General features: G+C 43.4%; 1 protein-coding gene across 2 annotated transcripts in view; it reads left to right on the top strand.

Moving 5' to 3' along the window:
- Positions 1–15424, top strand: part of LOC147443721 (Nucleoporin, Nup133/Nup155-like protein) — a 144683-nt gene extending 129259 nt beyond the window's left edge. For both annotated transcript variants that reach the window (XM_086526529.1, XM_086526528.1), the window contains exons 6-8: positions 13866–14214; positions 14292–14359; positions 14494–15424. In XM_086526529.1, coding sequence (XP_086382655.1) covers positions 13866–14214; positions 14292–14359; positions 14494–15015 — 939 coding nt within the window. In that variant the 3' untranslated portion in view covers positions 15016–15424. The remainder of the gene's footprint in view (positions 1–13865; positions 14215–14291; positions 14360–14493) is intronic.
- Positions 15425–21031: the final 5607 nt, after the last annotated feature.

The raw sequence follows: 21031 nt of genomic DNA, 5'->3' as shown, positions 1-21031 counted from the left end.
GGTTCATCACAGCTCATTGTCAGTACAATCCAATCCCGACCTTGAGCACCCATCCCACCTGACGGGCCTGACGAAGACCTGCTGCAGTGGTTGGAAGCTACCACCTCGATGCCATGCTATGTGGTCGCTATTCAAAATTCATTTGTGCCGGTAACACTCTCTCCCAGCTCCTCAGACGGACACCAAGGTCCCAAGTTCTACAACAGATAGTGTAGCAGTCGAAGAAGTAAGTGTGTTAGTCCTTGATTCTTATGATTCAAATGTTCCTCTGATAAAAGCTGTCGGCCTCGGGAAACCTGTAACACATCCCCCAAGGGGGAAGAAATCTCCTCTACATGAAATCGCCAAGGATTCCTCCCTTCCTATAACATCTCCCAGGTCGGACGCCCCGCCTCCTCAACAGCACTCTGTTATGTCTGTGTCTGAAGATTTACCATTCGAGGAGTTTCCACCAGGATGGTTACAAGAAGAGTATGCGGAGTTTCCAATCGATCAGACACGCGCACATGATGTCTCGAAGCTCCAAGAGGCAGCTCAGTTCTCAACGTCTGAAGTGCCCTCCACAGTTACACCCCCTGACCCGGTCAAAAAAGTCAACCTGGGCGACTCTGACAACCCTCAGCACGTCCTCTTAGCAGCTTGGTTATGGGAGCATCCCACATTACTTGATGAGGTAGTTTCTTTTATTCACTCTTTTAAGGATGTTTTTGCTTGGTCTTACAAGGATTTGGAAGGAATCCCACCAGAATTGGGTCTCCAAACTATCCCCCTGACCCGGTCAAAAAAGTCAACCTGGGCGACTCTGACAACCCTCAGCACGTCCTCTTAGCAGCTTGGTTATGGGAGCATCCCACATTACTTGATGAGGTAGTTTCTTTTATTCACTCTTTTAAGGATGTGTTTGCTTGGTCTTACAAGGATTTGGAAGGAATCCCACCAGAATTGGGTCTCCAAACTATCATCCCCCTGACCCGGTCAAAAAAGTCAACCTGGGCGACTCTGACAACCCTCATCACGTCCTCTTAGCAGCTTGGTTATGGGAGCATCCCACATTACTTGATGAGGTAGTTTCTTTTATTCACTCTTTTAAGGATGTTTTTGCTTGGTCTTACAAGGATTTGGAAGGAATCCCACCAGAATTGGGTCTCCACACTATCCCTCTGGTTGAAGGGGCTAAGCTTGTCAGAGGCCGAGCCTATAAGCTCAACCCAAAGTATGCAGAGGCTGTCAAGTCAGAGCTCGAAAAAATGCAAGAGGTAGGGATCATTGTACCTGTGGAGCACTCTGAGTGGTTATCACCCATGTTGATAGCGCCTAAGAAGCAGTCCAATAAAATTCGGGTGTGCGTAGATTACCGCGCTTTGAATAAGGTAACAATCCCAGATGGGCTCTCCACACCTTTCACTGAGCGAGTGCTCGAAGATGTAGCAAGGCATGTTTTGTACAGTTTCATGGATGGGTTTAGTGGATACAATCAATTGGGCATTCATCTAGGCGATCAGTTGAAAACGGCCTTTGTGATTCCCTGGGGTATTTTTATCTACACTAGGATGTCGTTTGGGTTGAAAAACGCTCCACCTTCCTTCAATCGAGCGGTATATCTTATATTTTGTCCTTTACTTACGGATCATCTTCTCATCTTCATGGACGATTTTTCGACCTTCTCAGGTGCCCAATGTTCAACCCCAGTGGAAAATCTAGAGGAGCACCTCGCTCAGCTCTCTGTTGTGTTCCTCAGGTGCAAAGAGGCAAGGCTAAAACTCAATCCTAACAAATGTCACTTTTTGGTCACTGAGGGCACACTTCTAGGCCGTGTGGTGTCTGTCAAAGGTTTAGCACCTGACTCAGAAAAGATCGTGGCAATCTTGAAGTTACCACCTCCCATCAACCCGAAAGGTGTTCAAAGCTTCGTAGGCCACACACGCTATCATCGCAGGTTTATACGTATGTATGCACAGGTGGCTCAACCATTAACCCGACTTACTAGTGCTACAGTACCCTTTAAATGGTCAAAACCCGAGGGTGAAGCATTTGAATATCTCAAAAAGCGCCTCACTGAAGCACCTATTTTAGTGGCTCATGATCGGTCTCTACCTTTTCTTGTGCATACTGATGCAAGTCAACTGGCTGTGGGGGACTGTGTTGACTTAGCCTAGTAAAGAGTACAACCTAGATCGCCCTGTTCACTATGCAAATCGCCTGCTCACCAAAGCAGAGCGCAACTATAGCACCACAGAAAGGGAAGGTTTGGCTATGGTGTATTCTTTACAAAAGTTTCGTCGTTACTTGTTAGGGGTTCACTTCACTATCATCACTGATCATCATGCGCTACGCTATCTTCTTAATAAACCCCAAGTTGAAGGAAGAGTCTGTTGGAGGTGGCTACTGATATTCCAGGAGTTCGACTTCGAAGTAGTCCTTAGTCCAGGCAAGCGGCACGTCATGGCCGACCATCTCTCTCGCATACATTCAGGTGAGCCCGAAACTGGGGTTGATGATGACTTTCCTGATAGTCATCTCTTTAAGGTCGACACGACCCAGAATGGTATCGAGATGTGTTACATGTGCTTTGTACTGGCCTATATCCAGAGAATGCTTCTCCCTTGCAAAAAAGAAGACTCTTGCTGAAGTCTAGACCTTTCTCCTTGATTGGTGGACAGCTCTATAAATCTGGGCCAGATGGTATGCTGCGAAGGTGCGTCTCCCCTCATGAGGTAGACCACATTCTGGAGGATGCACACAGTGGTCCTACAGGTGGCCACTATCCCGGTCACATCACGGCGCAAAAAATCTTACAGACGGGCTTGTGGTGGCCCTATATATTTAGAGATGCTATTGCTCATGTCAAAATTTGTGATGTCTATCAGCGATGTGCACCCAAGCCTAGCAAGCAATCCAATCGCCCTCTGCAGATATCTATGGCGTGGTTGCCCTTTGAGCGATGGGGCTTGGACTTTGTTGGTCTAGTTACTCCATATGCTCAACCTGGCAATCGTAAGTATCTCCTGGTAGCAACGGATTATGCAACAAAGTGGGCCGAAGTGGTGGCTACCATCGACTGTACAACCGCTACTGTCGCAAAATTTTTGTATGAAAATATTTTTTGCAGGTTTGGGTGCCCTCTGGAAGTCACGAGTGATCGAGGTAGTCATTTTGTCAACGACCTAATGGCTGTTGAGTCCTTGTTCTAAAGAAGTCATTGATCTTCCTTTGTGAATGTCTCCCAATGCCAGAGACTCTCCTTGTGTCTACGCAGCTCTAGCAAAAACAACGCGAGGCATCTTTGATCCTAATATCTCATTCTAGCCAATGGTCCAAAGTCCTCTTTGAATAGACAATGAAAGTGGCCTCGTATCTCGTAGTATATTGGACAGTGACAAATGTGAGGAAACTATGTCTCTGGCTCTATATGACACAACTGTTACTCTCCTAAATTTGCCAGTCTGAATCTCCAGCTGATGTGATGATGTGCGCATTTGACCGATAGCACGTCGTATTCCATAGGATAAATGAGTGTCCATATAGGCCGGTCTGATCAAATATCCGTTTGAGACTAGCCTATGATGGCATTAAAGTCTCCCATAAGAATGATATCTCCATTGCTAGTTGTCATCCAATATCATGTAGAGTGATTGTCTCTTGGGCGATGCATAATGAGATGTACTGGGGAAAAAATAGTATAATGCGATGTAGAGTGGCCTCCCTGTCTCCGCTCACTCTTGACCCACATATATCCGGCCTACTCGTCTCTCCGAACAATATAAATGAGGGGCTGAAGCTCCTCCTTGAATAGGACTGCCACACCTCTTGACCCACGTCCTCTATGCATTGATCTCACATCCTACCTACAAGTAGTCTTCCAATGGTATCCCGTCACTCTAGGTAATGTGCCGCCAGGAGTCTGATGCATCTCCAAGTTAAAAATAATGTCTCTTCCCTTAAAGCTATCCTCAAATACGCCTACATCTAGCTTCATTGATCCATTACAATTCCATGTTTCCATTTTAAGGTTGGTCCAATAGGTCTCGCACGGTCAGGCGGTGCGTTTTTCCAACACCACTACTCTCCCTCCCCTTTAGAAAGCAATTTTTCCTTTTCTTTTGCCGCCTTGATTTTTGGCATCAGCTCTTGCATGTGTGCTACTTGTGTTAGAGTGAGGTCATCACACAAAAATATCTGAGTTTGCTTGAGCGTTGGTCTCTTCTTCATGAGCTTCCTTCCTAGCTTCTAGCGTAAGGAAACGTATAATGAGTGCTCTTTTCTTGGGACTTCCTTTCTCATCGCTTCCCCTTCTTGCCAACCCCCAAGCACCTGTGTGTGTGGGTGGGTTTAGAAATACCCATGCGCTTCAAGAGCTCTTGTACTTCTTCGTCTACTTTTCTAGTGTCTTTAAGACTTGTAACATGCACATAAAGGGCTCTAGTCTTCCTCTTTTTCTCCTCCTCAATTTTCATATTGATGATAGTGGATGTTGGTGTGGCTTCATGCATCTTATCTTTTCCTTTCTTTGTGTCCTCAATCCACATCCGACTTTATCAACCTTCTCTTGTGTTTTGAATAGGTGCTCCGCCCATGAAGAGGTTGTTCGTGTGTCACGTGACACATCCAACCGGATGTGTCCGTGGACAAGCTACAACATGATCAGGGTTCAGTTCAGTCAAGTCAGTCTAGAATAGGAAGTGATCTCGCACTGTTGTGAGTCTGTTTCGTAGACCGTGCATGACCAGTCACTTAGTGTAGATGCATATCCTCCGGTTGCACACAGCATGATCATAAGCGGAATGGAAGAAGGTTCAAGGTCACTTACGCACTTGTTGGTACAGTGCCCTGAACTGGACAATCTCAGAAGCTCAATACGACCCTGTTTGGAACATGCTAGACGGCTGTTAAACAATCCGAGCGGTGAAGATACCGAAGTGTTACTCCTGGGAGGGGAGATTAGCGGAAAGCGATTGCCAGGATGGGTTGTCCCCCGTGGGGCCCATAATGGTCGTCGTGGACCGCAGCTGAGGAGTGCCTATGCGGATAACGTTGCAGCATTCCTCTATGGGGCCGTACCGCGATACTACAATGCTCTGGCCCGTGAGGGTGTTGAAAGCTCGTAGGGCTTGTAGTTATTGCGTACGGTGCGGTCCCGCCTAACATGGTCCTGGGGCTTTCCGAGCGGGCCTTGGTGACCATGGTTGGCCGGATCGGGATGCCTCCTTTGAGCCGACGCCCACCTTGGGTATGGCAGTCCTACCGGACATCCGCTGGACGGGGGCCTTTTTCTACCAGGCGAAAATCCTGGAGTACTTGGGCAAGATTCAGTACGGTCTGTGAGTTACAAGGGTTTGTCCCTCTCTCTCAGCCTTGGTCCTTAAATGCATCACTGAATTCGTTTGGTGATTTCCCGACGTTACCCTCGGGTGGCGTGACTAACAAGGGAACATGGACTGACTAACATGGCATGAAAAGACTTTTTACTCCCCCGAGGGGGAAACTTGCTTCCATTCCCCGTTGACATGCCACGATACGGCATGGAGGCGCTTTTCCCTTTGTCGGCAAGTCCGCAAGGTAATTTGTCTTTGACTCGTTTGCGTGCACGCGAAGCAAAGGCAGTTCCTTGCTGGCTTGCCGGCTCTAGCCCAAAAAAGTAAAAAGTAAAAGCATTCCCATCAAAATCCATCAAAATCCTTCAGGGGAATTTTCCAGTGCATTTAACCTATTTTTCCTATTTTTGACAATTTTCACTTATTGATTTAAGTGACTTTTGTTGGAAAGTAGGTAGGGGAAATTGAGTAAACTGTATATAAGCAAACCTAAGCTAGCACTAATTGGCAGAAGAGCAAGGAGAACACAGGCCGTACGCAGCAGGTTCCCCCTCTCTCTGTCAGCAAGATCCCCCCTTGGTGGCGTGTTCCCTCCAAGTAAGAACCTCAGCTTCCTAGCGTTTTTCATCATGTCATCCTCGCCATGAAGACCCCAGCCACCTGCTGTTTTCAGCCATAGCCTCATCGCCAAGATCTCCCTGCATCCAGCGTTTTTCATCAAGAAGTCTCATCGCCATAAGTCACCTCTTGCTGGCGTTTTTCAGCAGACCAGTATTGCCCACATCCCTAGCGTTTTCAGCAGTGCATAGCATAAGAATTTCAGCGTTTTGACCGCCCCAAACAACGGTTTTCAGCCAGCAGGAATCAGCCCCAAACCAGCGTTTTGGTTTTCAGCAGATTTCAGCCATTGGCGGTTTTGGACAGCAGATAAAGTGCATAAGTTTTCAGCCCTAGAGTCGGTTTCGTCATCCCTGTCGTCGACATCGACATAGCCTAGACTTGCATCAGTCTCATGCATCCCCTTTGTACCAGTTTGTGCAATCAATAGTAGATCACTCTTGCCAACAGGAGTGGGGCCTTTGGAGGAGGGTTTTACAACGTCTCTGGTGTCGTATTCTCTTCTCTCTCTATCTCTCAGTCTCATACACTTTCTCGCACTGTGTCCATTCACTTTATGTGTCCATTGTACTCTCTCATTAAGAGCGGAAGGCTCTCCCTTCCATAGAAAAAGGAACCTTGAGCACAGTTCGGAGCACTCATCTTGAGCAAACTTCAAACATTCATTCCACTGCACCTTACATTGGTATCAGAGCTTTGACAGCGTTCTGTATCACTCAAGGAAAGAACCACATATTTGTTTTTTGCTTGTTGCGATCGCACGAGCCCAAGCTCGCTTGGGTGTGTCGATTCCTAATCGTGTTTTTGAAGAGTGACAGGAATCCCAGGAAAGAAGGGCTTGTCAGCCTCCCCTTGTGCCTCTTTTTACTCATTGAGAGCGGACCGTGCACTTAGCGGCCGGCCAATCGACGTGAGGTGGGAAAAAGCAACCTTGGTGTGAGCGCAAGGCCGCCAAGGGGTGCGCCCGTGGAAAAGAGCAGAACTCGGGTAAAGAGAAGATCCTTCTCTAACTTAGATTGCAAGCGAAAGAAGAACCTCAAGACCCTCAAGAACCTCAAGAACTCAAGACTCACAAGAATCCAAGTTCCTCGTGAACTTAAGAACCCAAGACCACAAGAACCCACAACTTCAGTGGATGATCATCACCCGAAGCGGAATGGATACTTGTCTTGGAGGTGATGAGCAGAGGCGAAGAAGAATTTTCCCCACGAGGAGGTTTTTCTGACCCTCCCCCGTTCCCATCTACGCCCAGGATTGCACTAACTCCTATGAAGCAGTTGACGAACTTGTTTATGGACAACAAGTTGGAACGCGAAGAAAGAACAACAGAAAGAAAGGCAGCAATTGATCGTAAGTACCAAGAAAGAATGGCAACCATAGCATGTGAACGCGAAGAAAGAAGGGCAGCCATAGAGCGTGAGCGCGAGCACGGGCAAGCACGCTTGGAGGCCAAAGCAAGAAGAGCTGAAATGGAGCGTGAGCACAACGAAAGGAAAGCCGCATTGGTCCTATTTTTTTCTAATGTGCAGGCGTAGCTTAAAGAGATCTAGGAAAAGGAGATTCTCGCAGTCTCGTCTTCTTTTCCAAAGCATGACACACAGGATTTGCATGATGATTTGATTGATAATGATGAGCATGATGATTTGCATGATGATCAAGATGTGATTTGTCACAAGCATGATGATTTGCATGAAGATGATGTGAGTGTTCACAAGGATGATGTGTTAGTTGATACTTTCTCTAGTGCAGCTAACCTCATTGCAGAGACAATCAATCACGAAGAACTGATCTTGGCTCTCGAGTCGAGGTCCACAGAACCCCCACAGGAAGATTCGATCCCTCAGGAAGAACTGATCTTGGCTCTCGAGCCTAGGTCCAAAGAACCCTCATAGGAAGTATTATGTGTTCGCATGATTGATACGCACGCATTGTTCGAGTGTTTCATTCGTGATCGTTTCCTGTATTTTAGTCAGCATCTATATGTGATCCCTTTTCCTAGGCATGACATATTGTATGTTGAGCACGTTTCACTCATGGATGAGCACGAATGTATGCGGATTTTTCATGAAAAGCTGAAAAGTATGCATTTAAGGAAGTCACATTCCATGTCTCTTCCTTGGCACGACACAGTTGTAGAAAGAGCACATGAAAGTATGAGCACGAAGCATAGGCATTTCCGTTGTGAATTGCCACAGCTGATTGATTTAGATCAGCAAGACAAGAGTCGATCTCATTGTTTGCACGTGTGTGGTGAACGGTTTAACACTCCGTCTATTTGTTCATCTACATTGCATGCAAAGTCTTTTAGGAAGACAAGATTTTTTCCACTCACTTTACATGGAATAGGTATGTTCATGTTTTTGTGTTGGAAGTGGTTTCAAGAATTTTCAGCCATGGAGATTCTTGAAGAAGAAAGAAGCACGACTCTAGACGAAGTTGAAGCAAGGAAGGAAACTCATAAGACTTTGTGTCGCTTTCGGCGTGGCCCAAAGAAGCAAGCGTTGCAGACCTTTATGAAGTTCAAGTATCGTACGATCCACACATTAGAGTGGGCCGATGAAGAGTCCTTTCCAGGATTCCGGATATTGTTGGCGGTCTCCCTCGACGCCATACAGTTCGGTACCAGTGCCTCACTTTGAAAAGGAGGGGATGCCACGTGACATATCCAACCCTATGTGTCCGTGGACAAGCTATAGCATGATCAGGGTTCAGTTCAGTCAAGTCAGTCTAGAATAGGAAGTGATTCGACACTTTTGTGAGTCTGTTCGCAGACCGTGCATGACGAATCACTTAGTGTAGATGCATATCCTCCGGTTGCACACAGCATGACCATAAGCATTCCCATCAGAATCCCTCAGAATCCTTCAGGGGAATTTTCCAATGCATTTAACCTATTTTCCCTAGTTTTGACATTTTCACTTATTAATTTAAGTGACTTTTGTTGGAAAGTAGGTAGGGCAAATTGAGTAAGTTTGTATATAAGCAAATCTAAGCTGGCACTAATTGGTAGAAGAGCAAGGAGAACACAGGACGCAGGCAGCAGGTTCCCCCTCTCTCTCAGCAAGATCCCCCCCTTGGTGGCGTTCTCCCTCCAAGCAAGAACCTCAGCTTCCTAGCGTTTTTCATCAAGTCATCCTCGCCATGAAGACCCCAACCACCTGGCGTTTTCAGCCATAGCCTCATTGCCAAGATCTCCCTACATCCAACGATTTTCATCAAGAAGTCTCATCACCATAAGTCACCTCTTGCTGGCGTTTTTCAGCAGACCAGTATCACCCATATCCTTGGCGTTTTCAGCAATGCATAGCATCATATTTTCAGCGTTTTGACCGCCCCAAACAATGGTTTTAAGCCAGCAGGAATCAGCCCCAAATCAGCGTTTTGGTTTTCAGCAGATTTCAGCCATTGGCGGTTTTGGACAGCAGATAAAGTGCATCAGTTTTCAGCCCCAGAGTCGGTCTCATCATCCTCGTCGACGACATCGACATAGCCTAGACTTGCATCAGTCTCATGTATCCCCTTTTTACCAGTTTGTGCAATCAATAGTAGACCACTCTCGCCAACAAGAACGGGGCCTTCGGAGGAGGGTTTTACAACGTCTCTAGTGTCGTATTCTCTTCTCTCTCTATCTCTCAGTCTCATACACTTTCTCACACTGTGTCCATTCACTTTGTGTGTCCATTGCACTCTCTCATTCAGAACAAAAGGCTCTCCCTTCCATAAGAAAAAGGAACCTTGAGCACAGTTCGGAGCACTCATCTTGAGCAAAGTTCAAACATTCATTCCGATTGCAGCTTACATCGTGCCTTCTGCTCTTCCTCTTCCCGTAGAGTTTTCACCTGCTCCTTAATGCTTTTGAGCTCCTTTACCATTGAGGGTTGATTTTTTCTCTCCTTTCTGAGGGTATTTTTGCAAGCTACAAGTTCTGCCGTAAGTGTTTCAATTAATGCATCCTTTTCATTTATGCGTTCTTCCATTTTTGATTTCCAGGTTTCGAAAGCAACAAGTGCATCCTCTAAATCTTTTTTCATCACCCATTCCATCACATTCACTTCTGCCCTCACTATAGTCTGCATTTCGACATTCAATGGTGTACATTTCGTCACGCTTACCTTGCATTTCTTTGTCCAACTCTTTCCTCGTATCTGCATTCATAGCTTCTTTGTAAGTCTCCGCTTTTGCATACCTCTTTTTCAATGTCACACGTCAAAAGGCTTAGCTCTCCCTTAATCATCACTTGTACCTTCTCATACAGTCATCTTTGACTCTAGAAAGTTTCTTTGCTCTGACAGAACCTGGCGACAGTGTGCTCTCTTGAATCCTCCGCCTAAATGTTGCTTTCGATTTAGGAGGGATTTCATAAATATCGTTATCCCCAAGGTCAGCTGATTGATCCATCCTTAGGCACCTCGTGTGATACTTTTCTTGTTGCTATCCACCGTCAACTGCGCACAACGAACCAGCCTTGCGTGCATCTTTTTTGGCATATCCATCGGCCTCTTTTCACTGCTCGCTAGGGTGCTGGCGTGGCATTAATTTTTTCCGTGTCATCATTAATTTTCTTGCACTTCTGTAAGAGACTCCCTTCTGACTGCTGCACATTGATATTGGCTCCCGTTGGGAGCGCACACAGAGAGAGAGAGAGAGAGAGAGAGAGAGAGAGAGAGAGAGAGAGAGAGAGAGAGAGAGAGAGAGAGAGAGAGAGAGAAATGAAATGAAATGAAATGTTATATTAACGTCTTCAAAAGGCGAGAGTGACCTATGAGACCAAACTGATACAAAAGTGATGAATCTGTTACAATGTCTGAAAAGTGTGAAAATAAATGCGAAAAACTAAATACAAAGTATTAGATAAACTTCTTAGGAGCATTCTGGGTGTCTGGCTAGAATGCTTCTTATCCTTTGTTGTAGTCTCCTCCGATGAAGTGTGCTTCTGCATCTCGATCGTGGTCGTCTCGATTTCCTAAGCTCAATCGCGCTGTCAATGAGGGTGCCTTTGGTATGAATGTGGGTACTCCTTTGTGCTCGCTGCTGGCCTCTTGCTTCTCCTTCCATTCTTGCTTCTCTCGATCCGAAGAAATCTGTGATCTGCCCTCGAGGCTGTAGTGCTCTTTGTCTTCTCATTAGATTATCCCTGTGCCGATGTAGTTCCAGTAGGTACAGGCCTAAGCACCTTTGATCTTTGTATTGCATGACTCTATCTAGACGTCCAAAGCCTTCTTTAAATAGGCAATGGAAACGCCCACGTATCTCATAGTATATAGTGCAATGGCATATGTAGTGTAATTCTGTCTCCGGCTCCATTCCGCATAACTTGCAAATTTTGCTCTCAAGTGGGATTCCCCTAAATCTGCCAAATTCAATTTCTAGCTGGTGTGAGGATGTACAAATCTGACCAATAGCACACCTCAAACCATGAGACAGGTGGGTATCCATGTAGCTCGGGCGAATCACAAAACCATCTTCAGATAGCTGTAGGAAGTTTTCTTTGTAGTCGGCCATCTTCGTGCCCAATTCTTATGTAGGACCTACCCATGCCCTCTTAGTGTCCAATTGTATAAGATCCTAGCGGATGATTTTATTAATCTCCGTTCGTGTGACTGCCAGTGATGGAGCCTCAAGAGAGTATTGGAAGGGGGGTAATCTTTCCATACTGAACCTGTGTCTCTGAAACCACGAGGAGAGTTGCGCATACCAGCATGATGTATCTCCTTTCATTGCTAATTGTCGAGAGGATTCGAGGGCCAATCTAGTATATCGGCAATTATTTGTATCCCATAAACCATGTATAAAGGACACTGATCTGGTAAGAGCTTCAATTTCTATCGGAGGGGCAGCTAGTTCCGCTCGGGTAATCGCGTGTGATACGGAGGCCTTGGCTCTAATCATTCGGGAAATCATAGATACCAAAGGTCTCTCCATTGACTTCCAATTATCCTGATTCACAGAGGGTCCCCAAATCTGGACCCCATAAAGCATAGCCGAAGCCACCAAAGTATGAAAGAGCCAAAGTTTTGTTCGTGGTTCCTGAAACTGCACTTGTGAACACATCCTCTCCAACCCTCCCAAGGCCGCAGAGGCTCTGGACAATCTAGCATTCGCTGCTTTCTTAAGAGTAAACTTCGGTCTTGTAAATAGCACACCAAGGTATGTGTATGAATCTGTGTACTCTACTGTATCCTGGCCATATGCAAATGTAGGTGCCGATCTCCTAACCCACTGCGGTGTGGTGTTAAACACCATAACTTTGGTTTTACCCAAATTTACTGACAATCCGTTGTCCTCCGCGAATTTATGTAATGCATCTAATTGCCTCTGCATTCCATCTGATGATTCTGCTATCAATACAATATCATCTGCATACAACAACAGAGGGATCCATGACCTTGCAAGTTGAGCACCTTTGTCACCCTCTCTATCAATGTAATCTAATACCTCATCTATATACATACCAAATAAAGTAGGGGACAGTGGGAATCCTTGCTTTACTCCAACGGTGGAATGAACAATGTTGGAATCCCCTTCTGGAGTACGTACATAACCAGTTACTGACCCGTATAAGGCCATGATCCCCCAGATAATCTCTTGGGGGACCCCTAACTCTTGCATTCTGCGCATCAATCTGGCCCTTGGTACTGTATCAAAAGCTTTCGGAAATCCAAAAAAGCAACAATACATCCTTCTCCTGCTTGCTCTTCCTTCCTCAATAATGGCTCTGAGCGTAAGAATATGATCTAAAGTGGAATAACCCCTTCTGAATCCAGCTTGTCATGTTGCCCTTATGCCCTCATTCTCTGCCCATCTACTCAATTTTTGTTGCAGAATGGATGCGTACAGTCAGGTCAATGTGTGACCCACCATAATGGTACGGTAGTTCCCGGGTATCATAGGATTCGCTGACTTGAAAATAGGTACGATAGTAGATAATTTCCAAGATTCAGGTAATCCTTCACACATGACCCGATTAAACAGACGAGCAAGGACTTCTGAAAGTAGTTCCAGGGTTGACACGTACGGTCACGTACGACGGGTACACCTATGAAGATGTGCGGTACTAATCGAATTAAAAAAAATTAGACGTACGGTGACGTAACGTACGATGCAAAAAAAAAATCATGCGTCTTACACACTACAAGAGAGATTAAACCAAGAAGTTTTCAAACTCAGAAGTTAGAACATGATAGATTATATGAGTCATGACATAGACCTTAGTACTTAGTACTAAATACTTGTAACTTAAGTCTTACAAGTTAGAACATGAAAGATCTGTCCATGGAAATTATAAACGGCAATGTCTGAAGAAAGAAGAATCATGATCTCCAAAGTGGTGGCGGCCATAGTAGATACGCTACCTGAGCCTCACCGCATAGGTCATGATTATTTGAGCCAATGCAACCATTGGGCTCTTGGTCAAATGCAGTCGAGATGCAAAACAATGCCACACCACAAATCGCCCCCGCACACCCCAAAACACACACACACACACACACACACACACACACACACACACACACACACACACACACACACACACACACTGGACGAGTCCCATACAAAACGTCCCGTACGTCGAACGTGGACAACCCTTGCATGAATCAGTTGTTCTGCTACTAAACCCTGGTGATCATATGCTCTTCTTGTCTTCATCTTATCAATGGATTTTTCCACCATTTCCGTAGTAAAGAAAGTACTGGTAGCAGGGTATGGCTCTAGCGGATCTGGTAATGGATGCTGTCTAGATACCGTATATAATGATGTTACATATTGACCCCAAATCTCAGGAGAAGTAATTGTCGGAGGCGATGAGTGCTCATGAAATAAACGCCAGGCCTCATGTGAGTCCTGACGAGAGAGAGAGAGAGAGAGAGAGAGAGAGAGAGAGAGAGAGAGAGAGAGAGAGAGAGAGAGAGAGAGAGATTGATCTGGGCTGTGCAGCATGAAAGTATGGGGTTGAGAGAAGGAAGATTCAGCAATTTTGTTTTTGAGCAATGTTATAAAAGCAAGCAATTTTCCAAGCTTTTGCGCTTAGGAGAGGAATTCAAGGATGATCTTGCATTGTTTCTCCAAAATCACAAGGATCTTCTTTGGCTTCATGAGCTCTATATGCAGCACTTCACTCTCACTTCAAGCACCCTACACTGGTTGGCTTTTTCAAAAGAGCCAGCAGTATCAGCTATGGTGGAGTCTATTCAGGGAGAGTTAAGGCCTTCTTGCAAGGTGGGAAAACTGAAAATTGCTGACAGAAAAAGGCTTTTGAACCTGGCAAAGCTTTCGGCCCTTGCAGGTTTGTGGATTGGTTTCTGTAAAAGTGAATTATGTGTATGTACAGGGATGCTTTAATTCACTCGACCGCATGATCAGGTGGAGAGATGCTTACAAGTGAAAAAGTCATGGAGATCAATGCAGATATTGAGATGCTGGAGGTGCAGGTATGGTATAAATCTGATCAAATTGTATTGCATTTGCGATCTAGTTTATCCTTTAATTGACTTATTAAATTTTAGGCATTTTTAGCTTGTGGATGTTGAAAATGCTAAATGGTCTGACTCTTTTTGGGCGGCAGGCGGAAGCTTACCATTTGAATATATCGGAAGAGGATGATGTGCTGACACCAAGGCAGCTTGTGGAAATGTGTCTTAGAAGTGATAACCCTGACCTTATTTTGAGGGCGTTCCATGTCTTTGCATGGGGTGGAGATATCTTTAGGAGGAGCAACAAAAGCCTGCTTGAGGCTGCTTGGTTAAAGGCGGCTGATCAGGATGATTGGATCCTGATGCGGGAGGTGTCAGAAAGAGATGGCTGGAGCGATGAGCAACATGTAGAAGCTTTACAAAATACAGCCTTGTATCAGGCTGCTAAGTGCTGTTACAGCGGAGCATACCTCCAAAAGGGGGGATCTTTTGAGGATGTTTTACCACTTCTCCAAGAGGAGATGGGGGGAATAGATACAGAGGTAGAAAGTGTGGAAACAATACTAATGCAGCACAGAGACTTTCCGGAGGCAGGTCAGGCCATGCTTGTGGCTGTTCAAATGGGGAAGTGTATTGAAGTATACAAAGAGGTAGGTGAGGAGATGGAGCTGTAGGAGTCTTAAGAAGTTGCCTATGGGAAAGTTTCATCAACTCGTCCTGTTTGCAAGTCACAAGTAGCCAACCACAGTAAGTTTGGCTTATCGTGAGAATATGCACCATGCTAAGCAAGACCGGCTGTGTAACATTTTCAGCTTCAGATGAATGAATGGTGTTACAAAACCATTACACCAGTAAGGTTATTTTATACAGCTTAGCTAAATGTCTTATGTAAACACTTTTGCGCATGTGTAAAATTCATATATGAAAGCCTCTTAGTAGCGCTTTTCTTGACTGCATCGATCATCTGTATGACGTATGAGTGGTGGCTTTTTCTGCTATTTGCCACCTTACTTGCTGCTTTGCAAAGGTGGCAATCTTATTTATTTTACAGGGATTGGGATAAATTTTAAACTGTGCTTTGCTTCTTGTGTTCATGGAGTGGCTTGAATGTTGCATGCTCAATTTAATCTTTTGTCAACATGTATTTGGATAGGTGTTATCAAGCTCTAGCCATAGATCCTAACATGGGCCTTGATTACTATTCATGGTAAGGGCATTGGCCCAATGCCATGGGAATTATCTTAGATAAAGTGTTTGGGTGTCTTTGTATTTCTGCTTGATATTTTTTTCAGCTGTTCCTGTTACCATGTTTTTTTTCCATTTATGCATGGCTAGGATGACAATGACGATTGTTTATTTTAACTAGGGAAAGCTCAGCATATGGAGACTTTCTATTTTAATACTCAGCAAAGAGTATGACCCACACTTGCATGCTCAAAGCCTCTGTTGTGATTGAAGCCATTGACAAAACAAATCAAACCCGTTGTATCGTTCTTGCATGTTGTGCCGGCTAATGCTCTCGTAAATATATATATATATATTTGCCAAGTTGTGCTCATTATTAGTAACGAAATGTTCTAGAAAAGGATGTCTAGTGATGTCATCTCTTGGAATGCTTTGATTGTAGTGTATGCCCAAAACAAGCAAGGCCATCTAGCTCTCCTGCACAAGAAGTGTCGGTGTGAACAGACAAAAGGAAAAAACAATGCACAAGTATGATGGGGAGTTAGTTCGGTCCTTAACTAAGTCACATAATCATAGAGGAACATGCCATTTCTCCGTTTCCAATGAACATCTTTGTTGAAGGTTGCCCATTGTCAATATGCCAATTTATACAAATATATGGTTGAATGCCTTGGGATAAGGTGCTAATCCATGCTGATAATTCACAATAGGACCCCATTGACTCCCAAATCACTAGGATTTGATACCCATTTTTTGAGAGACCCTTGAAAAGTTCACAGTGAACGATTGATGCACAAAGACCACTATCTTACCTTCTCGAACACTCCACCAAAAGCCCCAGCAGTATTACAAAGTATGGCATCTGGAAAGGTTGTGTCACAAGATTAATACATTGACAAACCTTTTTTGCAACATCTTTGTGAACTTTATGAACCCCATGAAAAGAAACCAAATCTAGGTGATGAAGTTAGATGCTAACTAGCAACAAAACAAAGGTAAGTTCTCAAATAATGGTGATGCCCTTGCTTGCAACACTATGCCTATTGATTAGAATATTTCTCAGCCAATTAAAGTAAAGAAACTTTGTTGCAAGGGCCATGGAAACGTGCCTTCAGAATGACAAGCCCTTGTTGAAAGCAATTTTGTAATACTAGTCTTATGAGGATTGGCAAACGTTGGCTAAGGCACTTGACTCAACGGCAGTGAAGCCACCCTTGTGTTCAATCTACAACATTGGTAGGCATACACATCCCTACACGTAAGTTTGTGTATCAATCTATATGTCGAGGTGCTCATACATGTTGTTGGAGCTAACATCTTTCTTTGTAGTAAGATCTGTTATTATCAAATAAGGTGGGTTTATGAATAGTGATGAATACCATATTCAAAATTTTATCAAAATTCGCATTATGTTTTGGAACTCTTTTATAGAAAGATTTAACTCCCATCAATAGAAGATGATAGAACTAGGAGTATTTATGGTACAATGGTTTCTCGAGATGAATCTTCTCAATATACATAGTCACAAATGGCACTATTTGTATGCTTCTCACTGAAGATTTAGTTTGAGACACTTGAAAATTGATATATATATTATTGAAAAGAAGAAAGCATGTAAAAAATGAAGCAATCCATTCAAAATTTCTACAAATTTTTTTGGCAACTGTTCATAAACATAGCAACTCTCCCTTGATAGATGATAGAACTAGGATTTTTTATGGTACAATGGTTTCTCCATATGAATCTTCTCAATATATGTAGTCACAAATGGCACTATTTGAAAGCTTATGAGTGAAAATTTTGTTTGAGACACTTGCAGATTGATCTCTATTATTCAAAAGAAGAAAGCATGTAAAAATTGAAGCAATCCTTCCAAAATTGGTACCAGAATTTTTGGCTAAATCAACTCTCATCCACCCTATGGATCACACCATTATAACATGCATATGGAGAATCGCACAAAATTAAAGTGGACGTACGTAGAGACAACTCTACAATGCTTCTTACAAGCTTGTAACCATTCAATTGACTAGAAAAGGGTATTTGTTTTTCAATTTGATTACTCTTTTCTCTTTTGAGCTTAAAACATCTTCATGATTTTTCCTAATCTGCTAACTAGCTAACAAGGGCTCGTTAAGTATGGAGCCCGATTATTTTTAGTCTTTAAAACAACATTTGTAAGGCCCCCATTCTAAAGAGAAGCCATCGTGTGTGTCGCTTGCCGGAAAACCAAAAATTCATCAACAGAATATTCTCTTTTTGCTATTATGGCCGGACGGTGGTCGAAAAGCGGTCGAAAAACAACAGGTCAGTTTGCCGGTGGCCGATTTCTAGGCAGACTTGTCTTCTCAAGGACGGCCACACATGGACGAATTGGAGAGTCCAACTTGGACTTGTCTACACAAGGGCAGCTACACATGATTGCCTCTCATGAGAGAGGGCAACTCCTTTGGCCTATAAAAGGAGGCCTTTTCTACACACATTTTGCATTGTGAAGTTGATGAAGCAAGGTGCAAGTGAGCTGGTGAGAGTGAAGCAAAGTGGGAGTTCCATTAAGGGTATAATGCCTTTGTAACTTAATTCTAGTTTGAAGTATTGAGTGGCTGCTTTCCCGTGGACGTAGTCCACATTGGGTGAACCATGTATATTGTGCTCTCTCTCTCTCTCTCTCTCTCTCTCTCTCTCTCTCTCTCTAATCTCTCGTGTGTGAAATTTATCTCTCTCCATGAGTAAATTACCCTAATGTCTACTTAGCTACGCCCAATTTCCTAGCAAGGGCATCTTGAATTTTTTTTAAATTCAAAACGTTTCATGTTATACAAGGGCATTTTAGTAGTTTTCTCTTTGCTTTGATGCTTTTAGAATTAGCTTTTTAGTGGCATAATGACTTCAATATAGGCTAGGTTGGCTTGCTTTCTTTTAAGGCCCTATAGATACCCACATAAATATTATATATACAAAACAAAATGATAATAAGGCCTACAAAGGATAAGTGAGAAATAAAAAATAATAAGAGACTATTAAATTGGTTGGCATGAAACAACTACCGAGTGAGCTCAGAAGATAAGAAGTCATCACTCTTGGTAGGTGGACCATGTTGGTGAAGTCTAATTGTAATATTAGTGCTGATGATGATCCTTGTGTCCTCTACCTCGGGCAAGTGATAAATGTGGGTAGGGAGTCAGCCAAGCATACCTTGTGTTGAGCTTGATATCTCGGCACTACCCTTCAAGCTCAAAACCATCTCTCATAATCCAAGCATAGATCATAGGGGCTTTGGGAATATATTTCTAAAAAATGCTCATCAATCTTCACGTACCTACGATCGACTTTGGAATCCAAGACCCTCTCTTTGATGAAATGGTAGGGGACCTCAATTTTCTTTGTTTTCACGCAGAACACTTGGTTCCAAGCCTAGTCTATGGTGCTAGGTTGATGTAGTAGATGACGATATACTTGTGAACTTGTATACCCAATTATCCAAGTAGTATCTATAGCCATGCTATCTCATGTATGGCCATTGCAATCCTCTTATTTTCATCCTTTGTACTCGATAAAGCAACTATGGATTTCTTCTTTTTGCTCCATGCAATAGAAACACTCCAAAGAGAAAACATGAACTTGCTAGTATATTGTCGGTCAGATAAACTATTAGCCCAAATCTGCATCCATGTAACCATAATGCTACAACTTTGTGCAAGCATCATAAAAGAGTGCATAATCTAGTGGAGCACTTCGATATCACAATACACACCTCATTGCTTCCAAATGTGTAAACTAGATCTACAACCAAACCTTGTAACTCAAATATGATCGTGAGATTGTCAAGTAGATCAAGCTACCTACAATCTTCCTATATATAGTGGCCTTCATTGGAACAAATCACCCACATCAAATACTACGTGTCTTTGTGACAACCATATGCATTGTTCCATGAACATAATCTTAGTGCCAAAAAAATAGCACAAATATCCCAAATCCTTCATGTCAAAATCCTACTTTATGAGGCTCTTTACATGCTCGAATCTAGCCTCACAATTACCACTAACAATGAGTCATCCACATAAATGCATATGATCATAGGACCCATCTCATATTCCAACAATCAAGTCATCTAAATAATACATATGATCATATTACCCATCTCATTCTCTTGCACATATAGAGACTAGTATGCATATGCAATACAACCCTTTGGTTAGGCCTCCTACAATAAGCAAGTCTATTGGGATTAGTGGTCAAGACGTGCATTCAATTATTAGGGGGGAGTTTGGAGTTCAATGCATGCACTAATTCTTGTGTGGCACATTGATCTCTTGGCTTTGAGGCAATTCAAGTGGACTTAAAAGCTGGTAGTTGAATTTGATTGAAATTGTAAATTTTGGTTTGCAAGGAAGGATACATGCAACAATATTTTCCAGTGGGTGCATAGACTCCACACAAACTTCAATTGTTTAGGAAATTCCTAAAATTGGGCTCATCAGTTGCTATCCCTTCGAGCAAAGAAAAGTTCAAAAAAAGAGGCCAAGCCACTCATAAGAAGGACTCACTGCAAGAAAAATAGAGGCTAAATTTCACTTGTAAAAAAAAAGGACAAGTACCTTCAATCTTACAAAAAAATAGTCCCTCTATTTCTTCTACTTGCACTGAAAAGAAATCCCAGCAAGCACAATCAATCAAAATTGTTCAAGGTTGTTCTTTTAAGTATAGATGATTTGATTTGTAAAAGATAGACATTGCTAGTACTATACAAATTTGAAGAGCCTCCTAAAGGTAACTAAGATCACTTCAATGGGTGAAAAAGGGTTGTCAATTTTAATCGATTTGGATCGATCTTGTTTCCATACGTGGAAAACCACAATCTGTGGTTGCCTTATGAAGAAAGATTTGTGGGCACTAGTCAAGGTACCTATCACCCAAAAACTAAAACCAAAAGCTACCCAAACTAGGGCATTATCTTCTTCTGTAGTATCATTGAGTTATCCTCCAAAAATGAGTATTAACCATTTGAAATCATCAAACTTCTTTGTGTGATAATTGTTGGAAATAGGGTTGCAGAGAAGCACACAAAGCTCGGAGAAGATGAAGAAGCTCAACGAACATAACAGAGAGTATATTGCTTAGTGCACAATGGAAAGATAAGTAAGACTTGGAAGGATGGGCGTATATACAATGCACAAGGGGAGAAACCTCCTAGTGAGGGGAAAAATGCCTCGGCAGTCCTAAGTGTGTTCACACACATCACTACCACATATATATCAAGTCCCCCTAGGAGTGATGCAGTGAATGAGAGCTGGTACATAGTGTATACGGAAGTGCCATGCCCTGTGGACATGATCAATCCACAAAGGGGAGAAAGCCCAAAGCTTTGAAATTTTCACGAGGCAATTCCTTTGTGAAAAGATCTGCAAGGTTGTCCTATGTTGTCACATAAGCCAAGCTGATCTCTCTTGATGAGAGTCTCTTTCTGACATAGTGATAATGCACCTCAATGTGCTTTGTGCG

The sequence above is a fragment of the Adiantum capillus-veneris genome, chromosome 13 (genome assembly GCF_014529385.1).
Source record: "Adiantum capillus-veneris isolate H3 chromosome 13, ASM1452938v2, whole genome shotgun sequence".
In the NCBI taxonomy this organism is placed as follows: Eukaryota; Viridiplantae; Streptophyta; class Polypodiopsida; order Polypodiales; family Pteridaceae; genus Adiantum; species Adiantum capillus-veneris.
Note: the sequence above shows the minus strand (reverse complement) of the source record. Positions and strands in the feature narration are given on the sequence as shown.